Source organism: Drosophila innubila (genome assembly GCF_004354385.1).
Source record: "Drosophila innubila isolate TH190305 chromosome 2R unlocalized genomic scaffold, UK_Dinn_1.0 1_C_2R, whole genome shotgun sequence".
NCBI lineage: Eukaryota > Metazoa > Arthropoda > Insecta > Diptera > Drosophilidae > Drosophila > Drosophila innubila.
Genome location: NW_022995374.1, coordinates 15,322,335 through 15,339,635, shown reverse-complemented (window position 1 = coordinate 15,339,635; position 17,301 = coordinate 15,322,335). Strand labels below are relative to the sequence as shown.

The 17,301-nt window shown below is 34.3% G+C and overlaps 1 protein-coding gene across 1 annotated transcript; it reads left to right on the top strand.

The window, feature by feature from the left end:
- The first annotated feature begins 14,672 nt into the window (after positions 1 to 14,672).
- Positions 14,673 to 17,063, top strand: LOC117784641 (lambda-crystallin homolog). Its single transcript, XM_034622440.1, has 2 exons — positions 14,673 to 15,085; positions 16,140 to 17,063. The coding sequence occupies exons 1-2, from the start codon at positions 14,675 to 14,677 to the stop codon at positions 16,674 to 16,676; spliced, it is 948 nt and encodes a 315-aa protein (XP_034478331.1). The 5' UTR covers positions 14,673 to 14,674; the 3' UTR covers positions 16,677 to 17,063.
- Positions 17,064 to 17,301: the final 238 nt, after the last annotated feature.

Here is a 17,301-nt window from a genome sequence, read left to right as displayed (position 1 = left end):
AACGCTCAGTTCGAACGATCCGCTCCGATCGCTTGAACAAAGTGAAAAAATCACAACGAGTTCGAGTCAATGTTCGAGTCTGATCGAACATCTCTTACCCGTTGCAGTTCTCTGATACATACAAGTAATTACATACATACAAGTATGTACTAAACTTTTGCGACACCAGGCAAAAATTTCATAATTTAAATGAGCTACATAATTAAATTTATATTTTAGTAACTAACTAACTAAACTAACTAACGAATTGTACATATTGAAATTTGTACATCTTTTTATCGGAAAAACATATTTATTAACCAAATTTAAGTGCAGATTTGTTTATAAATGTCTTAACATAATGAAAACTAGTGATTTTTTAATTATTGCAATGTAGTATCTTAGTACTAGTATCGAAATAAAAGCAATATAAAGCATCAATCAATATCGAACTTGAGAAATGAAATAAAATTTCGACCAATATTTGCTATAACAATTTACATAGAAATAAATTAGTATAATTTGGTTATGTAAATAGAATGATAGTTTTTTATTCTTTACTATTTTAATTCTAACTTCATTTTTTTCTGGAATTTTATAGAATTATAATTTATAATATATTTAAATATGTTAAATTTGTCGCCTGTGCGAGATTTTCCTCTTGAACAACAAGCAAAAGCAAAAGTGCACTTGAAATTGTTGATGGGACAACTAAGCCGGGCCTTCTCTCTCTCTATCTCTATCTCTCCTCTCTCTCAATCTCATTGTGTGTGTGTGTGTGTGTGCTTAAACTTGTTGTCAAGTTTTCTTTTGTTTTGGATTTTAGCAGGACCCCTCAACCTACCCTTCTCCTCCCATCACGTCTTTCACCCACTGACTCTCTGTCTGCATTCGTTGAAAAAGCATTTCAAAAATGTGCAAAACTTTTGGTTGCAATGTCGACGTTGTTGCTGTTGTTGTTGTTGTTGTTGTTGTTGTTGATGTCGTTGGGGGCAGCCGCATGCATAAAGAGCGACAGTCCGCAGGACATTTTATATTTAATTTACAGTGCAACCGCAATCTACAACTCGCTCTTTCTCTCTCTGTCTCTCACACACACACTCTCTATAAATATGTGTGCGTGTGTTTGAGTCTGTGATTTTATTTCGCATTTAATAGAGTGCAATCCGGATTTTTAGAGGAGCAAGTCTGATGCATGATTTTGCAGCATTGATTTTAGACAAGTTGTTGTTTTAGCTCATGTAGTTGTTTGTTGTTATTTTTTGTATTGTTGTTGCTTTTGTTGTTGGTTTTCCTATATCAATACTAAATGTTTGTGTTTAGCCGCTTAGCCAAAAATTAATTTCCCATGCTTCTTTTGTTCATTTAATACGCTGTCCATTAAACAAACACGCCAAAATATATATATATATATATATATACGTGGATACTCGTATAGCAGCCCAATTTAAACGGAAATTGCATTAAATAAAATTGAAAATAGACTTTGAACGCGATCTGGCATGTGGGGATTAGCGTGGACACGACCCAATCACAGCTGCCATATAAAAAGGCCCAAATGAAAATGAAATGGCAGTAAAATCAATTGGCAACAAGTCGAAGAATGCATGCTCTTTAAATTCAATGTTATAAGTATATTTTTAAATATTAATATTCTATTTTTTTAATTATCAATTATTATGCATAATATTATTATTAAATACTTTCGTACAAAGGCGAAATCTGCACAATATTATCAAGTATTCATGTTTATGTTATTATTAAAACAATCTTTAATTTTACTATACTTTTAAAAACTTAGACTTAGGCGTTACTAACTTACTGTTAAACCAATATACCTTTTCTACAATGTTTACGTTGAAAAGGCAAACAAAAGCAAAGCCAAAGTGCGCTTTTCAATTATTTTTTGCGTCCACTCGACAACTTTTCAAGTGTGGTATATCCCCCACATCATCTGCTCCCCTCAGGCCTCCTGCCCTGAGTTCTGTGTATACTGGCCGACTGTGAAAATGGGTCCCTGTATGGATTCGGCCATTCAATGTGCAGTCGTCTACACTTTTATTGCTTTAATTGCCCACTGGTGCGCGACGAGGGCAACAGAATACACTCTGGAAGTGTACACACATTGCTAATGAAGTTCTCCAACTTTATTTCTCTCATGTCAGATCATAATCTGTTAATCTGCGAGCCAAGCCGCTTACAGTGGGCTCTTCTTCATCCCCCACCAACCAGATTAGCAAGGCCGAGTCTTTCACTATCATTGAAAAATGTACAAGTTGATGATGAGCTGTCGCAGCTTAAATATGTTTGCTTCGATGGTTGGCCCCAGGTCTGAATTGCCCTGGTTACCAGTCATAGACACAGTAGATACAGCAGACAACCCAAAACTTGTCAAAATCAACAACAACACATCAATCTGCCAATCTTCATCCGTCGACCCCAGGGATACAACTCAAAAGTGAAAACAAACTTCGAAATTTCACCTACACACAGGCACACTCATACTTAACAGTCACATTCAATTTTCTTTCACATTCTCCTTCTACTTTTTTGATAAGAAACTTAATGAAAATGGATTTTTAGTTGGGCAGTCACAGGAAATATTACTCTGCCAGTTATGGTTCAAGTCGTAGAGGCTTTTAGATATTAGACACAAAAAAAATTGCAGCTGCAGCCAAAAAAGTTTGTTTTAGAAATGCAATCACTTGAGTAGGTAGGATATCTAACAAATGTGCTTATTGAAAAATTCCGTTTCCCAAATAAAATCATTTTGATTCAGCTGACAGAAAGTTGGTTAATGTGAAAAAAAAAGCTGAAGACTTTCTTAGAAATTTGGACGCATTTTGAAAAAATTATTGAAGGCTTATAACATTTAAAAAGCACTGCTCACTCTCTCTCTCTCTCTCTCTCTGACAACTGAGTTTATTGAAATAGACATATATATATATTGTAATCAGCAATTAATCAATAATTTAATTATGTTCTAAAACTCTCTTCAATTACTCATCTCATTAATAGCTTTCTGCACAATATATTAGCCAAATATTTTTGTTAATTGCTAATTCCATTGACAAAACGCATTAATAATGTCCAATGCAAACACAAATAAATAAACAAATAACTACACAAATAATAAAAACAAAAACAAATGCAATTTGAGCTACATGTCTAGGCAAACAAATAGTGTCAAATGTCAAACGAATAGATGTGGGTGTGTGAGTGTGTGTGAATGTGGGTGTGCCTGGCGTTATTTCCGTTAAGCTATTTGTTATGTTTACGCCTCGTTTGTGCTGGAAAATAAACAAAATCCTATTGACATCCATTGACGTCTAACGGTGCTGGGTGTGTGCCTGGCAAATGTTTTAATTAAAGTTGTTTGAACGCATTTATCAGATGCAGACAGGACATGCCATAAGCTCCTACTATGCACCTGCACCTAGGACCAAAAAATAACATAGCACGTGCAACTGTAACGACCCTCAATTCAACTCGATGTTATGTTATGTGTTTGAATCAGAGTTGGAGTTGGAGCTGGAGTTGGAGTTGGAGCTGGAGTTGGAGCTGGAGTCTAGCCCCCAGACAGGTGAAAGAGAACAATGAACAATGAACAACTCGAATGGGTTACCTGTTTCCAACTGGGAACAGCCATGTTTTACTGTTAATGGACTTTCAATATTTGCAGCAGGAAGTTATGGCAGCTGGATTTATGTCCCAATGGATTTCTGCATCTATCGCCTTTGGCTTTGCTTTTTAATTATTGAGTGCCATTTGATTAAAAACACAAAACCAATGAGATCACAAATTTGTCTGCACATAAAAGTGAAAAAGTCACTAAAAACAATAGCTTTCAATAAAAGTCGAACTGTAAATGCACTTCAAGTATCAAAAAATTTTGAAAAATTTTATTATTATTAAATTTTATGTATGATACGATGGGTTACATTGCAAAAATACATACAATAAAAAATAGAATATAATTTCTATGTCAAATTTAATAGATTTTTGTGAGAAATTAATTTATACCTATTGCATTTAATTAAAAGTCATATATGGTATTTCTGCAGCCAATATTAACAATCGTAATAAGATGATACGATAGGTTACATTTCAAAACTACATAGAATAAAGATTTAAAATATAATTTCTATGTCAAATTTAATAGATTTTTGTGAGAAATCAATTTATACATAATGCATTTAATTAATTAAAAATTTAATATATTTCTGCAGCCAATATTAACAATCGTAATAAGATGGCAAGCCACTTAATATAGTAAACATACTATATAGGTTAGAGTATAGGGAATACAGCTGAATAAAAACATGTTATGCATGTGTAGCACGTACGATATATGGCAGGAAGCCCATGAAGTTATATGAGCAGGTGTAGAGTCGCGTAGGTAATCCCTCCTACCCTCCTCCTCGAAGTTCCACACACACACTTCACTTTGGCTTACATTAAATAAAAAGGAATTTACGTCTTGGGCAATAAACTTGAAATGGCAAATTGCGAGCAAGTTAAACAGAATCAAAGTAAGCGCCTAAGCGGCTTATGCAAAATGAAACAAACCAAAATTTCTTAAATAAATTTCTTATGCATTTCTTTTCTTTTAGTTCATCTTATTTTACAGTTTGAATTCAGTCAATAGGCAAAAGTGTTAAGCAAAATCTGTCTGGCGTTTATTGAGGGTAACGAAAATACATAAAAACCATTAAATGTGACTGCTCGTACTAGCAATACCCTCTGATAATAGTTTCTTAGATGACATACATCAATATTCTAAATATTCTAGAATTTGGATAAACTAAAGCAGTATCTTTATTTTCTTCCTGACAATAATAACTTCAGCGTTGCAGAATTTGAATGTACACTATATGCACAAACTTTCTAATATATACTTAGTACAGGGTGTAAAAAAAAAGTTGTAGTACAAGAGACGTACTGAAAAACTGTAGAAGCTCAGACAAAAGTAAAAGCAAAAGTTTAAATTACTTTCCACTTTTTTTGGTCGACGGCCAGAGTGAAACTTTTGTGCCAAAAGATTAATGCAGACGCGAAAGGGTAAAATGTTAAAATGCAAAAAGACAAATACATTTCCAATGAAGTCGTTACATAAATTTTCAAAATACTTTTTTCTTATGCCCAACTGAGCTCTCCATTATAGACAGATAAAGTGTTAATGACTTACAGAGTGTTTAAAGGGAGAACACTAAACATAAGAGCAGTTTGAGAAATTGATAGGGATTTAAAATTAATAATTAAACAATGTGAGTCGCAGCCATTTAAAGGTTTTGTTCTTTTTAATCCAGAATACTCGCAATTCTTTATAGTTTCTATAGATACGGCATTATTTAAGTACTTAATTCAAATAAAAGATATCGAATTACCTAAAGAGCTTCCGAGAAATTGTGTAAAAAAATAGCTGACAGCTTAACAGGCATATTCTATTGAGCTGTATCTCAACTTCATAGCCAGTGAGTTTCCTTTTGAAGTGCTCGAAGCAGGCGCACAAAAGGCTCACGGAATAGATAAACAAAACTCTATGCCACAAACACATGCAAATACATTCGCATTAGCGTATGCCCTGCAAACAATTGAGCGACTGTACAATCGCGGGTCGCCGAAAAGAGTCTTCTGGGAGTCGCGCGGGAGATTGATAGAAGATTGAATCTTCCAGGCGACTGTTTAGCGATAGTACGTTGTGTATCGATAACGAAGAAATGAATTAAGTACCTAAAATAACGGTGGCGATGACAACTTTTCCTTCTTTCTTCGTCATTAGCAGAGCCTTTTGCGTTGCGCACTGCGCATTTATATTCTTGCTTGAGAACTGTGCGTACCAGAAAACACGTGTTTTATAAATATGAGATCTCAACACATTTTTTCAGGTAAGTTAACATAGAAAAATAATAATATCTACAACATATTAAATATTTAATATCTTGAAGAAGTGCCAAAGTCGCGCCTACTCAAATTGCCCTTCACTAACATGACGGAACTTGAGAACTTTAATGAAGTCTTGCAATCAGACGAGACTATGAAGAGCCAATTGGTAAGTCAATCCATAAAAATATATATATATATATATATATATATATATATATATATGTATACGAATATTTATATTTTCAATTTTAGACTTCCGATATACACAATCATGGTGGAAAACATGAGGCTTCTTTTACAAGAAACGCTTTAGAAGCCATACTAGCCGATGAATTGGCGGTGGGTTTGACTTGGCGTGGAACAAATTCTTAACCCAGCATCCAACAGTTTTATCTGTTTTCCATAATTAAAGGTAAGGGCTCTATAACTTTTCGTATATTTTATACATATAATAATCTTTCTCGGTATATTTTTCAGACATCGAACATTAAAAATTTCCTTTGGCTACCGATGAGGAAATGAATAAGATGCGTCAGCAGCATTTGGTACATCCACAGGACCGAATTAACAAAAATTAATTAATTTAAAACTACGAATAATTAATTTTGCTTTCTCATTTATGAATAAATAATATTTATATAATATGTATAAATAAGAATTATAAATTTATGGTAATATTAAGGAGACTCTTCTGCGAGTCTTCTGCTAGACGCTTTTGCGATACTTTTAGGCGTCTCTTAGGCGATACTTCTGGAAGACTCTTTTGCGACCCTTCCGGAAGGCTCTTCCGCGATACTTCGAAAAGACTCTTCAGCGATACTTCGAAAAGACTCTTCTGCGACACTTCGGGAAGACTCTTCCGCGACTCGCCTAAGAAGTGTCGCGGAAGTGGCTCACTTTCTCCCGACGGAAGTTCAGAAAGCGATTAGAATGCGATATCGCGGGCGATTAAATTAAACTTCTGGGCGAGTCGCCTGCGACTCTTCGGCGATAGAAAATGTTTGCTGGGTGTATTGTGTATGTGTGTGTGTGTGTATTTGTGTATTTGTGTTTGTATATTCTGCACGCTATATACTCAGTTTTTTTCCTTTAAAAGTTCATTCGTTTGTAAATAATTTCTAGCTGCCGGCAAAATCGATACTTCACTTAAGATTTTTGCATATAAATACGAGTATCGACGATGGGTTCGCATTCTCACCCCATCCCCCGGACTCCGTCACGTTTCTCCACACATTTTGTCAAGCGGCAAAGCGGCAAAGTTTTGCAGTCAAAGTTATATGAAACGCCAGCGTTTGCCGATAATGCATGCAACAAAGCGTCGGTGGCAGAGTCCGAGGGCAAGTTTTGTTACTAAAGCTGTTACTCATCAGGAATAAAGCGGTTATTCCTTTTGTTTTTATACCCTGTAAACATAAAATGTGTTAAACGGATATGGTAAAGCTCTAAAGATGTAAATCCGTCTAGATAGTCTTTAATAGTGATGTAAGTCCCAACTGTAATTGGGCTTAATTAAAATTAAAAAATATCAAGTATTCCAAAATCATTTTTTTGAAAAAGTGTCAAGGGGAAAGTATGATGAAATGTAGTATTAAATAAAAGGAAAAATTATGACCAAATTTATCGGCTAAGACTTGACAAAGCTATGACAGCTTAAAGTTTTTAAAAATTGTAAAGGGAAGGTAAAGTAAGAAAATGGTTTATGAGGGAAAAAATTTGATTTTTAAAAATGTTGATGCTAAATCGAAGTACAGTTAAGTTGTAGATATTTTATGAAAATAGATTTAGTTAACTCGACTGATCGGCAAAATAATAATCGAGTTAAAATAGTTCAAAATCGATTTTACAAATATCGATTTATTTAATTTTTCAATGTATTTTAAAATCACTAGCTTACATTTTCAAACACTACTCGCATTTAATCATTCAGCTATTTTTGTAGGATATCTTCCATTCGTGCTGCTTCGACTGCCGAATTGTTAATTATCCTTTTGTGTGTTTAGTATTTGAGTAGCACTCGAGAAAGTTGCCCCTAACTCATTGGCGGTGCAAATATTTGTCAGGCAATTAAATGTTTACTGCTAGCGTATTTTTATTATCTGCTTTATTATGAATTCACTGCTGTTGAAATTAATCATACGCCTCGTTGCCAACATTGCCTAAGCGACATTGCAAGCAATTTCCATTGGGGCACGGACAAAAACCACAACACCAAATAAACTCAGTCTTGGCTCTCGCCTGTGGCATTAAGTGCACTTGCAACAGCAGACAGAGACAGAGTTGAAGTTGATGCTGTGTGAAATAAGGATGAGCGTTCCGTTGTCCTGGCTGGTTCCTGTCCTTTGGACACTGTCTGCAATCTGCTAATGCGATTTGTAGCCAAACACTTGCAGCAGTTCGTTGAAGCGGCTTAAATTCTGTGTCGCCACACAACAATGTGCTAATTAATTAACATTGCCATTGCCGTCGTCATTTCGGCTCCTGTAGCTATGCTATAAAAGTCAATTAATAATTTATATACACATTACACATTACGCATACGCCGAGTTGGCAGCATAAAAATTGACAAGCACCAACGAACATCGCGTATTCATTTTAATTACCTGCAGAACAGCCAAACATGGCAACCAAATTGACACGGGGCACATTTCGCGACATGTTTCGCACATTTTAATGGCAAATGGAAATGTTGCGTATACGCACCGTCGATGTGGGATTGAGGGTGAGTGTGTGCTAGTGTTTGTGTTTGCGGCCCCTGATGATGCCAATTTGCAATTTCATAAATATAAATTGGTTTTAAATGTTAAATAAAAACAATTAAAATAGGTGCATGTGCACTCGGCTTATATCTATGGCAATAGAAAATCAACAAAATTTTGTTTGCATATTATGGCAAGCGCATAATTAAATTATGTATAACGGCACACACCCTCTTAATACTTATGTGTATGTGTTCATGCATATATATTTCGAATTGTTTGTCAATTAAATATTAATGTGCTCATTGTGCTTAGACTACGATAATATCTACTACCGATTATACAGGAAATTGAAATAATACGATTATTCACTCAAAGTTTATGGCCAATAATTCGAAATATTAAACTCTAAAGCTAGTTGGAAATCATAAAGGAATAAAGCGAAAAAAAATGAATGAGTTTATTGAAAAGCTCAGTGCATCCAGCTCAGAATTTATTTAAAATTATATTATTAATATTATATTTTTGCATTTATTTAATTTCATCTTTTGATTGACTTCAATTATATATTTTTAAGGAATTCGTAGATAAGTACATGTTTTAAAAAAAAAGCTTAGCTCCAAGATCTTTATAGAACGCACTAAACTACGTATTAACCGATTATTGGAATGCGCATTCTGTAGTCCTACACTAAACCCTCGGGTTACCACATTAATCCACGTATTGTGACAATGGTTCAGTTGGCTTTACATTCGGCATTGTTTGATGATGCATCAAATGCATCATTAAATCGACAACGAGGGAAATCGGAGAATTCGATTGTTTAGTTTAAGCTGCGTTTGCTAGAACAATAAAATAGGCGTAAACCACAAATACGCATACAAATGCAATGCATTTTACATGCGGTTACCCAGCAAACATTTTCTATCGCCGAAGAGTCGCAGGCGACTCGCCCAGAAGTTTAATTTAATCGCCCGCGATATCGCATTCTAATCGCTTTCTGAACTTCCGTCGGGAGAAAGTGAGCCACTTCCGCGACACTTCTTAGGCGAGTCGCGGAAGAGTCTTCCCGAAGTGTCGCAGAAGAGTCTTTTCGAAGTATCGCTGAAGAGTCTTTTCGAAGTATCGCGGAAGAGCCTTCCGGAAGGGTCGCAAAAGAGTCTTCCAGAAGTATCGCCTAAGAGACGCCTAAAAGTATCGCAAAAGCGTCTAGCAGAAGACTCGCAGAAGAGTCTCCTTAATATTACCATAAATTTATAATTCTTATTTATACATATTATATAAATATTATTTATTCATAAATGAGAAAGCAAAATTAATTATTCGTAGTTTTAAATTAATTAATTTTTTGTTAATTCGGTCCTGTGGATGTACCAAATGCTGCTGACGCATCTTATTCATTTCCTCATCGGTAGCCAAAGGAAATTTTTAATGTTCGATGTCTGAAAAATATACCGAGAAAGATTATTATATGTATAAAATATACGAAAAGTTATAGAGCCCTTACCTTTAATTATGGAAAACAGATAAAACTGTTGGATGCTGGGTTAAGAATTTGTTCCACGCCAAGTCAAACCCACCGCCAATTCATCGGCTAGTATGGCTTCTAAAGCGTTTCTTGTAAAAAGCCTCATGTTTTCCACCATGATTGTGTATATCGAAGTCTAAAATTGAAAATATAAATATTCGTATACATATATATATATATATATATATATATATATATATATTTTATGGATTGACTTACCAATTGGCTCTTCATAGTCTCGTCTGATTGCAAGACTTCATTAAAGTTCTCAAGTTCCGTCATGTTAGTGAAGGGCAATTTGAGTAGGCGCGACTTTGGCACTTCTTCAAGATATTAAATATTTAATATGTTGTAGATATTATTATTTTTCTATGTTAACTTACCTGAAAAAATGTGTTGAGATCTCATATTTATAAAACACGTGTTTTCTGGTACGCACAGTTCTCAAGCAAGAATATAAATGCGCAGTGCGCAACGCAAAAGGCTCTGCTAATGACGAAGAAAGAAGGAAAAGTTGTCATCGCCACCGTTATTTTAGGTACTTAATTCATTTCTTCGTTATCGATACACAACGTACTATCGCTAAACAGTCGCCTGGAAGATTCAATCTTCTATCAATCTCCCGCGCGACTCCCAGAAGACTCTTTTCGGCGACCCGCGATTGTACAGTCGCTCAATTGTTTGCAGGGTAGCTGTGACACACACACACACACACACAGAGAGACCAAATAGAATGGAAATGTTGTGCACTTTGCACATTTAATTAGTTTCGCACGTAACATCAACAACAATTTATGCATTAATTATTTATAAATGACAATTTTACATGCAAATCTCAATTCAAAGCACAAAAGCCAAAAAATATTCAATCAATTGTAAATTGATTTACCTATCGAAATACTATGTTGTAAAATCACAATATATCAAGCGTTTTGTATTTTATAGTTGTTGTTACAATTGTTGTTGTTGTTGTCCTTGAACATGCCACAGGCAGCCATAAAACAACAACAACATGACATATGCAACAATTCGTTGGCCATTTTATTTGCATGTCGCCATAAATCGTTGCTAATAAAATCTCACTAAAAAATGAAAACAATTTTGTATGCATCTATTCATGTTGCCTGACTAGTAATTGCCCTATAAAGTTTAAAAACGTAAAAACTGAATGTTACAAAGAATGTACTTCCTATGAATAAATTTATTTTTATTAAGAGCAAAGTTTTAATTCACAATTAAATTAATATTATATATTTACAATATAATATAATTTACGCTTTATGCTTTTTAAAAATAAAGGGTATGCATGTAACATTGTATAATATTGTGGATACCGTTAACGAATTTACTTTCCGCCTGAATCGCCCCACTGGCCGTAAATTGATTTATAAATAAATAGTTAATGAATCAGGTTGTGAAAGCTCAGAGACCAAATAAATTTGATATGACAAATTACCTGCATCCAATAAAAATGGAAATCCATATAAGACTAGTCATAATTTTGGTTTCAATTGTAAAGTTGTAAAATTGTATTTAACTTTTAATAAATGTTTGTGTCTTGTATTACTTGAATGAGATATGTAGGTTCTTTTACTTTAAATTAAAGTGAATTTAAGTGAATTTCAGCTGTTAAAGAAATGGCTGAGTCCTGCAGATAGGCAGAGTTTGAAGTGAAGTGGTGTAGAGACAGCTATTAACTCAGTTTGCTGCACTTAACTAATCGATATTTAATGACAAAGCATAACCACACCCATACACAGCACACACACACACACAACACACACACAAACACACACACACAGACACACTTAGCACATACATCATTGTCAATGTCAAAGTGTCAAAGCAAACTTGCACACTAAACTGGCGGCGCATAGTTTGGAGCCAAGTACAATAACCGAGGCCAGTATGAGAAGGGCTTTATGGCTTTTGGCTTTTTGCATGCCACGCCCATAATGTTAAGCCATGCTGTGGCATTTATGATGTTGCCGGCAAACTGTTTACATTCGCTGCCAGATCAGCAGTAAGCAGAGAACAGTGAGCAGTCAGTAGTGTGCAATAATCGGTGAGCTGTGAGCAGTAAGTAAACTGCAATTTGCACAGAAACTTTTTTAGCTGAAGCAACAAAAAAAAACAAAAAAAAAAAAGGACTTTGCGACAACTTTGAAGCAAACAGCAAACAATTTGAACTGACAAAGTCCTGCGATAAAAATTGCTTAAGTACTTTAGTTGCGCTTCGAATGCAACTGCAAAAGTTTATTAAACAAACAGGTGAAATCTGGCCAAAAGTTGCCACTCAGCCAGATTCAGATCAAACAATCTCACCAAAAAAAAAAATGGCACAACAAATACAAAACAAAGGCAACAACAACAACAATAACAAAAAGGTAAAGGCAAAAGGAAAAACAAAATAAAAAACATGACGAAAACAACGCAAAAAAATATCAGCCGCCATATGTCCTGGAGCATATGCCATGTCCTGTTTCGATGTCGTTTTTTGCTCGATGTTTGTTTTGTTTGATTTTATTTTCTGTGTGCGTGTGGAATGAAAAGTTTGCCAGCTTTTTGTGACGCTCTTCCGCCGTTCCCTGCGCGCATCTCCTCCATCCTTTTTTTTTCATTTGTTGTCATATTTCTGTATCTTTGACATTGTCCATGGCTAACAAGCAGCAGTGCAACTAAATGACAGTTCCTGACTTAAATATACTGGCATCAGTTAGCAATTGACAATTTTAAGTATTATTTAAAATTTTTTATAAGCAAAATCTTAACTGAGTAACAAAAACTTGAGCTATTCCACCTGTCAGGTACATAACTCTGATTATAAATCGAATTTAATAATATAATTTGTTAAATTTATAAATTTATAAATAAAATTAAGTAATACTGACATCGCCTAAGAAATAATATATTTAATTCAATATTTTCTTATATATATAATATGTATATATAATAAAAAACATTTCTTTTCACACTGAAAGTCAATTTGCATTCTCAGAATACTGGAGACACTCAACTCTCTTATTTTTCTTTGAATTCTGTCTGCAACTTGAGGACATTTTATACAGAGTCCTTTGGTAAGTTAATAGCTGCAAATTGCTTTGTACATTTTTCTGTTCAGCTCGGTTGAATTTTAAGCTTGTTATTTGCTTGCAAGAGGAATAGGCAAATATTAAACGTTTCGTATTGATTTCCAATTATATTAACAATCATGTAAATGCAATAAACTGAAGTACAATACGCATTCCATCAAGTACTTTTATTATTTCTGTCATTGTTATATTTATAAACATATTTTTTATTCATTCATTTTGATTGTTGGTGTAGTTGGCATTTCATGGCTGATTTAACCTGGTCTCGAAAGCGCCTAACAGCATCACAGTTATGCCAGTTATTGCTGTTGTTCCTGTGCCTGCCTTTCGCTCTGCTTACTCTTGATGTTCTAGTTGTTCTTGTTGTTGCTGTTGTGGTTGTCGTTGTGCGTTTTTCATATGTCAGTGGCGTAAATGAAAACGCAAACGGGGCGTATGATTAATGCGGTTTACATATGAAAACGACTGGCAATGCCATGAACCTCACTGTGGCAAAGTCTGTCTTTGTTTCTGTTTCTGTTATTGTTATTGTTGTTATTGGTGCTTTTGTTGTTGCTACTGCTGCTTCTGGCGGCAGTGCTTATTCAATAATTTATAGCTGGCAGCCACAGCCACTTACAATGTCAGAAAAATATGCGCGAAATATGCATAAAAGTATTACATGCAGACTTTTGTTATTTTTCCCGACAAGTAAAAATCTCTACCCAGAATACTCAACTAACAATTCGAATACATTCCCTTTGATGTGGTCTGCAGCATAAGGCAATTTGTGAATGAAATTCAATACGAAATACGTGTACTTCATAATAAAACAGGCCTATTAATGATGCGATCAACACTGCCTCAAAATAAAGCTTCTTATCTCTGTTCACTCGGAAATCGTCCAATTAGCCGTCAAGCAATAAAAAGAAATAAATATATATATTAAAATCTGAAATTATACACAAATCAAATAAAGGGAATAAATCATAATAAAATTCAACAACTGATAAGCTTTATAAATTGTATATTATTTAAAATAAGAAGAGCTCATGTCTACGTTGATTTTCTGAAAAGTGGCTGGGGAATCACTCATATAAGATTGTAATTAATTCATTCCAAAGAGTGAAAGTTAAATTAATTTAATAGCCATTTATCAATAGTTTTTACACTCTAAAATTAAATGAGGAAATCCATTTATATCTTTGTAGCTCTGATAACATTTGACTGATAAATTAACAGCCTAAATAAAATAAGAGTCTTGATTAAGATTAGTGTGTATATACTTTATGTACTTTATGTAAATACAAATAAATGAGTTTAGCTTTTATTCTGCCCCCTCAAACTGATAAACATAATCCATTTGCAATGCCACAAAAAAATTCAACAAGTCATTATCATTAATAGAATTTTAATTATGTGTATGCGACATATGAACTCGAACCGAAAGCGATAAATCTCAACTCGAAGCTCAGCTCGTCGACGATTCCCATCCCAACTGGCGACAGTACAAAATGAGTGGTCAGAAGATCGGCATCGTGGGCAGTGGCCTCATTGGGCGTGCCTGGGCAATGTTATTTGCCGCAGCCGGCTATAGAGTGCAACTTTATGACATACTGGAGACACAAGTCGCCACAGCACTCGTTGAAGTACAGAAAGAGTTGCAAAGTCTGGAGGCAAAGGGCACACTGCGTGGCAAGTTGTCAGCTAAAGCACAATTCGAGCTGATCAGTGGCACAAATGAATTGAAGCAGCTGGTGGAGAGTGCCACACACATACAGGAGTGTGTACCAGAGCAGTTGGAACTGAAACGTGGCCTCTATGCCCAGCTGGATGAGCTGCTGGAGCCGCAGACCATCGTAGCCAGCTCGACGAGCACCTTTATGCCTTCCCTCTACAGCGAGGGACTGAAACGTCGCTCTCAGGTGAGATACTTCTGAGATTCTAGAGGATTTATTCTTGATACACAATGGTTAAGAGACTGTAATAAATAAAATAAATAAAATAAATTAAATAAATTTAATAAATCAAATAAATAAAATAAATAAATTAAATAAATTAAATAAATTAAATAAATTAAATAAATTAAATAAATTAAATAACTTAAATAAATTAAATAACTTAAATAAATTCAAATTAAAAAATTAAAATTAAATAAATATAATTAAATAAATCAAAATAAATTAAATAAATTAAATAAATTAAATAAATTAAATAAATTAAATAAATTAAATAAATAAAATAAATTAAATAAAATAAATAAATTAAATTAATTAAATTAATTAAATTAATTAAATTAATTAAATTAATTATATTAATTACATTAAATTAATTACATTAATTAAATTAATTAAATTAATTAAATTAATTAAATTAATTAAATTAATTATATTAATTAAATTAATTAAATTAATTAATTTAATTAAATTAATTACATTAATTAAATTAATTAAATTAATTAAATTAATTAAATTAATTAAATTAATTAAATTAATTAAATTAATTAAATTAATTAAATAAATTAAATAAATTAAATTAATTAAATTAATTAAATAAGTTAAATAAAATAAATAAATTAAATAAATTTTCTATTGTAAATGCTCCTTCAGCTGTAAATCAATTCAAGAAGAAAAAAAGTTAACAATTAAATTAAAACTTTTTGTATATGAATTCATAACAAGCCCAGAACATTTCTTATATGTATATGTATCGAACTCGAATGTATTTTTTATCCGTTCGTCCATGAAATCGTTTATCTCATAGTCAGAAAGAGTTAAAGATATTGAATTTGGATTGTACATGAACGAACAGCTTTACAAGGGAATTACAATTATTAGACTTAAGCATGTAACTTTAATATTACGCTTCCTAACAACACGATCACATTATAAACTCAGAAGTAATTCGAAAAAATCCATTACATTTTTAAATAAAAAATTGTATTTATTTTTCAACATTCAAATTTCCATACTTCTTCAGATGCTTGTGGCACATCCTCTCAACCCGCCGTACTTCATACCGCTGGTGGAGCTGGTTCCAGCTCCTTGGACCTCCAAGGAATCTGTGGAGCGCACTCGTCAGCTGATGCTGAGCTTGGGGCAACGTCCGGTGGTGTTGCAACGTGAGATTCAGGGCTTTGCCACAAATCGCATACAGTATGCGATACTCAACGAGGTGTGGCGTCTGGTGGCAGGTGGCATCATCAGTGTGGCGGATGCGGATCGAGTGCTCAGTGATGGCCTGGGCATGCGCTATGCCCTGATGGGATCCCTGGAGACGGCACACTTGAATGCACCCGGCGGCGTGTCGGATTACATTCAACGCTTTGGCGGCGAGATCGCCACAGTGAGCGCCAGCTATGGTGCCACACCGGATATGTGCGGCGAGGGCGAGACGCTGGCAGAGATTGCGCGTCAGTGCGAGGAGCTTGTGCCACTGGAGGCATTGCCACAGCGGCGTGCCACACGCGACGAGTTCCTAACTCGCCTATCGACGCTTAAGCGTCAGTTTCCATAAAATTGATTGCAGAAATTCTATTTTGTATTTGCATGTGCCATTTGTGTTGATTAAACTTGTGGGTGGAGTGGGTTTCTACCCCCTTTCCTTCCCTTTTGACAACCCCAACTCGTTGCGTAATTGCAGAGTCCGCTTTCAATTCATTTCACTGGCCATGCATTAATGAAATTAATTTTTGTGGCTACCGGAAACTCCGACATCGCCATTGCCAACGTCAGCGTCAACGTGTTGAAGTACAACGTGTCACATTTCCGCTTTGGCATTGAGTCGACATTTCTCTTGCCTTTTGGCTTTTCCATTTTCATTTCAGTTTCGACACTTGACCTGCTCTAAACGCAATCAGCTTTAACTCATTTTCCCACTCGACACTTAAATGAATGAACTAAAGAATTCTCATGTCGGATTTATTTAATTAAAATCTTTCACACTTTAATTCGATAAAGGTTTTTACATATGCGAGAATATAAAGGTATGAGCTGATTATCAAATAGAAAAATTATGAAATTCTCAGCTTTTACTTTGTTTTATTTTATATTGAAATATTTATTAACATTTTCAATTTGTGCAAGCTTAAATTTGTAGGCAATATATTATTAAAGCAAAGAAGACAAACGAATTTGTTAAG

Bases quoted from the DNA above. Each gene is read 5' to 3' on its own strand.
- LOC117784641 (XM_034622440.1), top strand. From the start codon at position 14,675: ATGAGTGGTCAGAAGATCGGCATCGTGGGCAGTGGCCTCATTGGGCGT. The intron at 15,086-16,139 runs GTGAGATACTTC...ATACTTCTTCAG, and splicing joins GACTGAAACGTCGCTCTCAG to ATGCTTGTGGCACATCCTCT.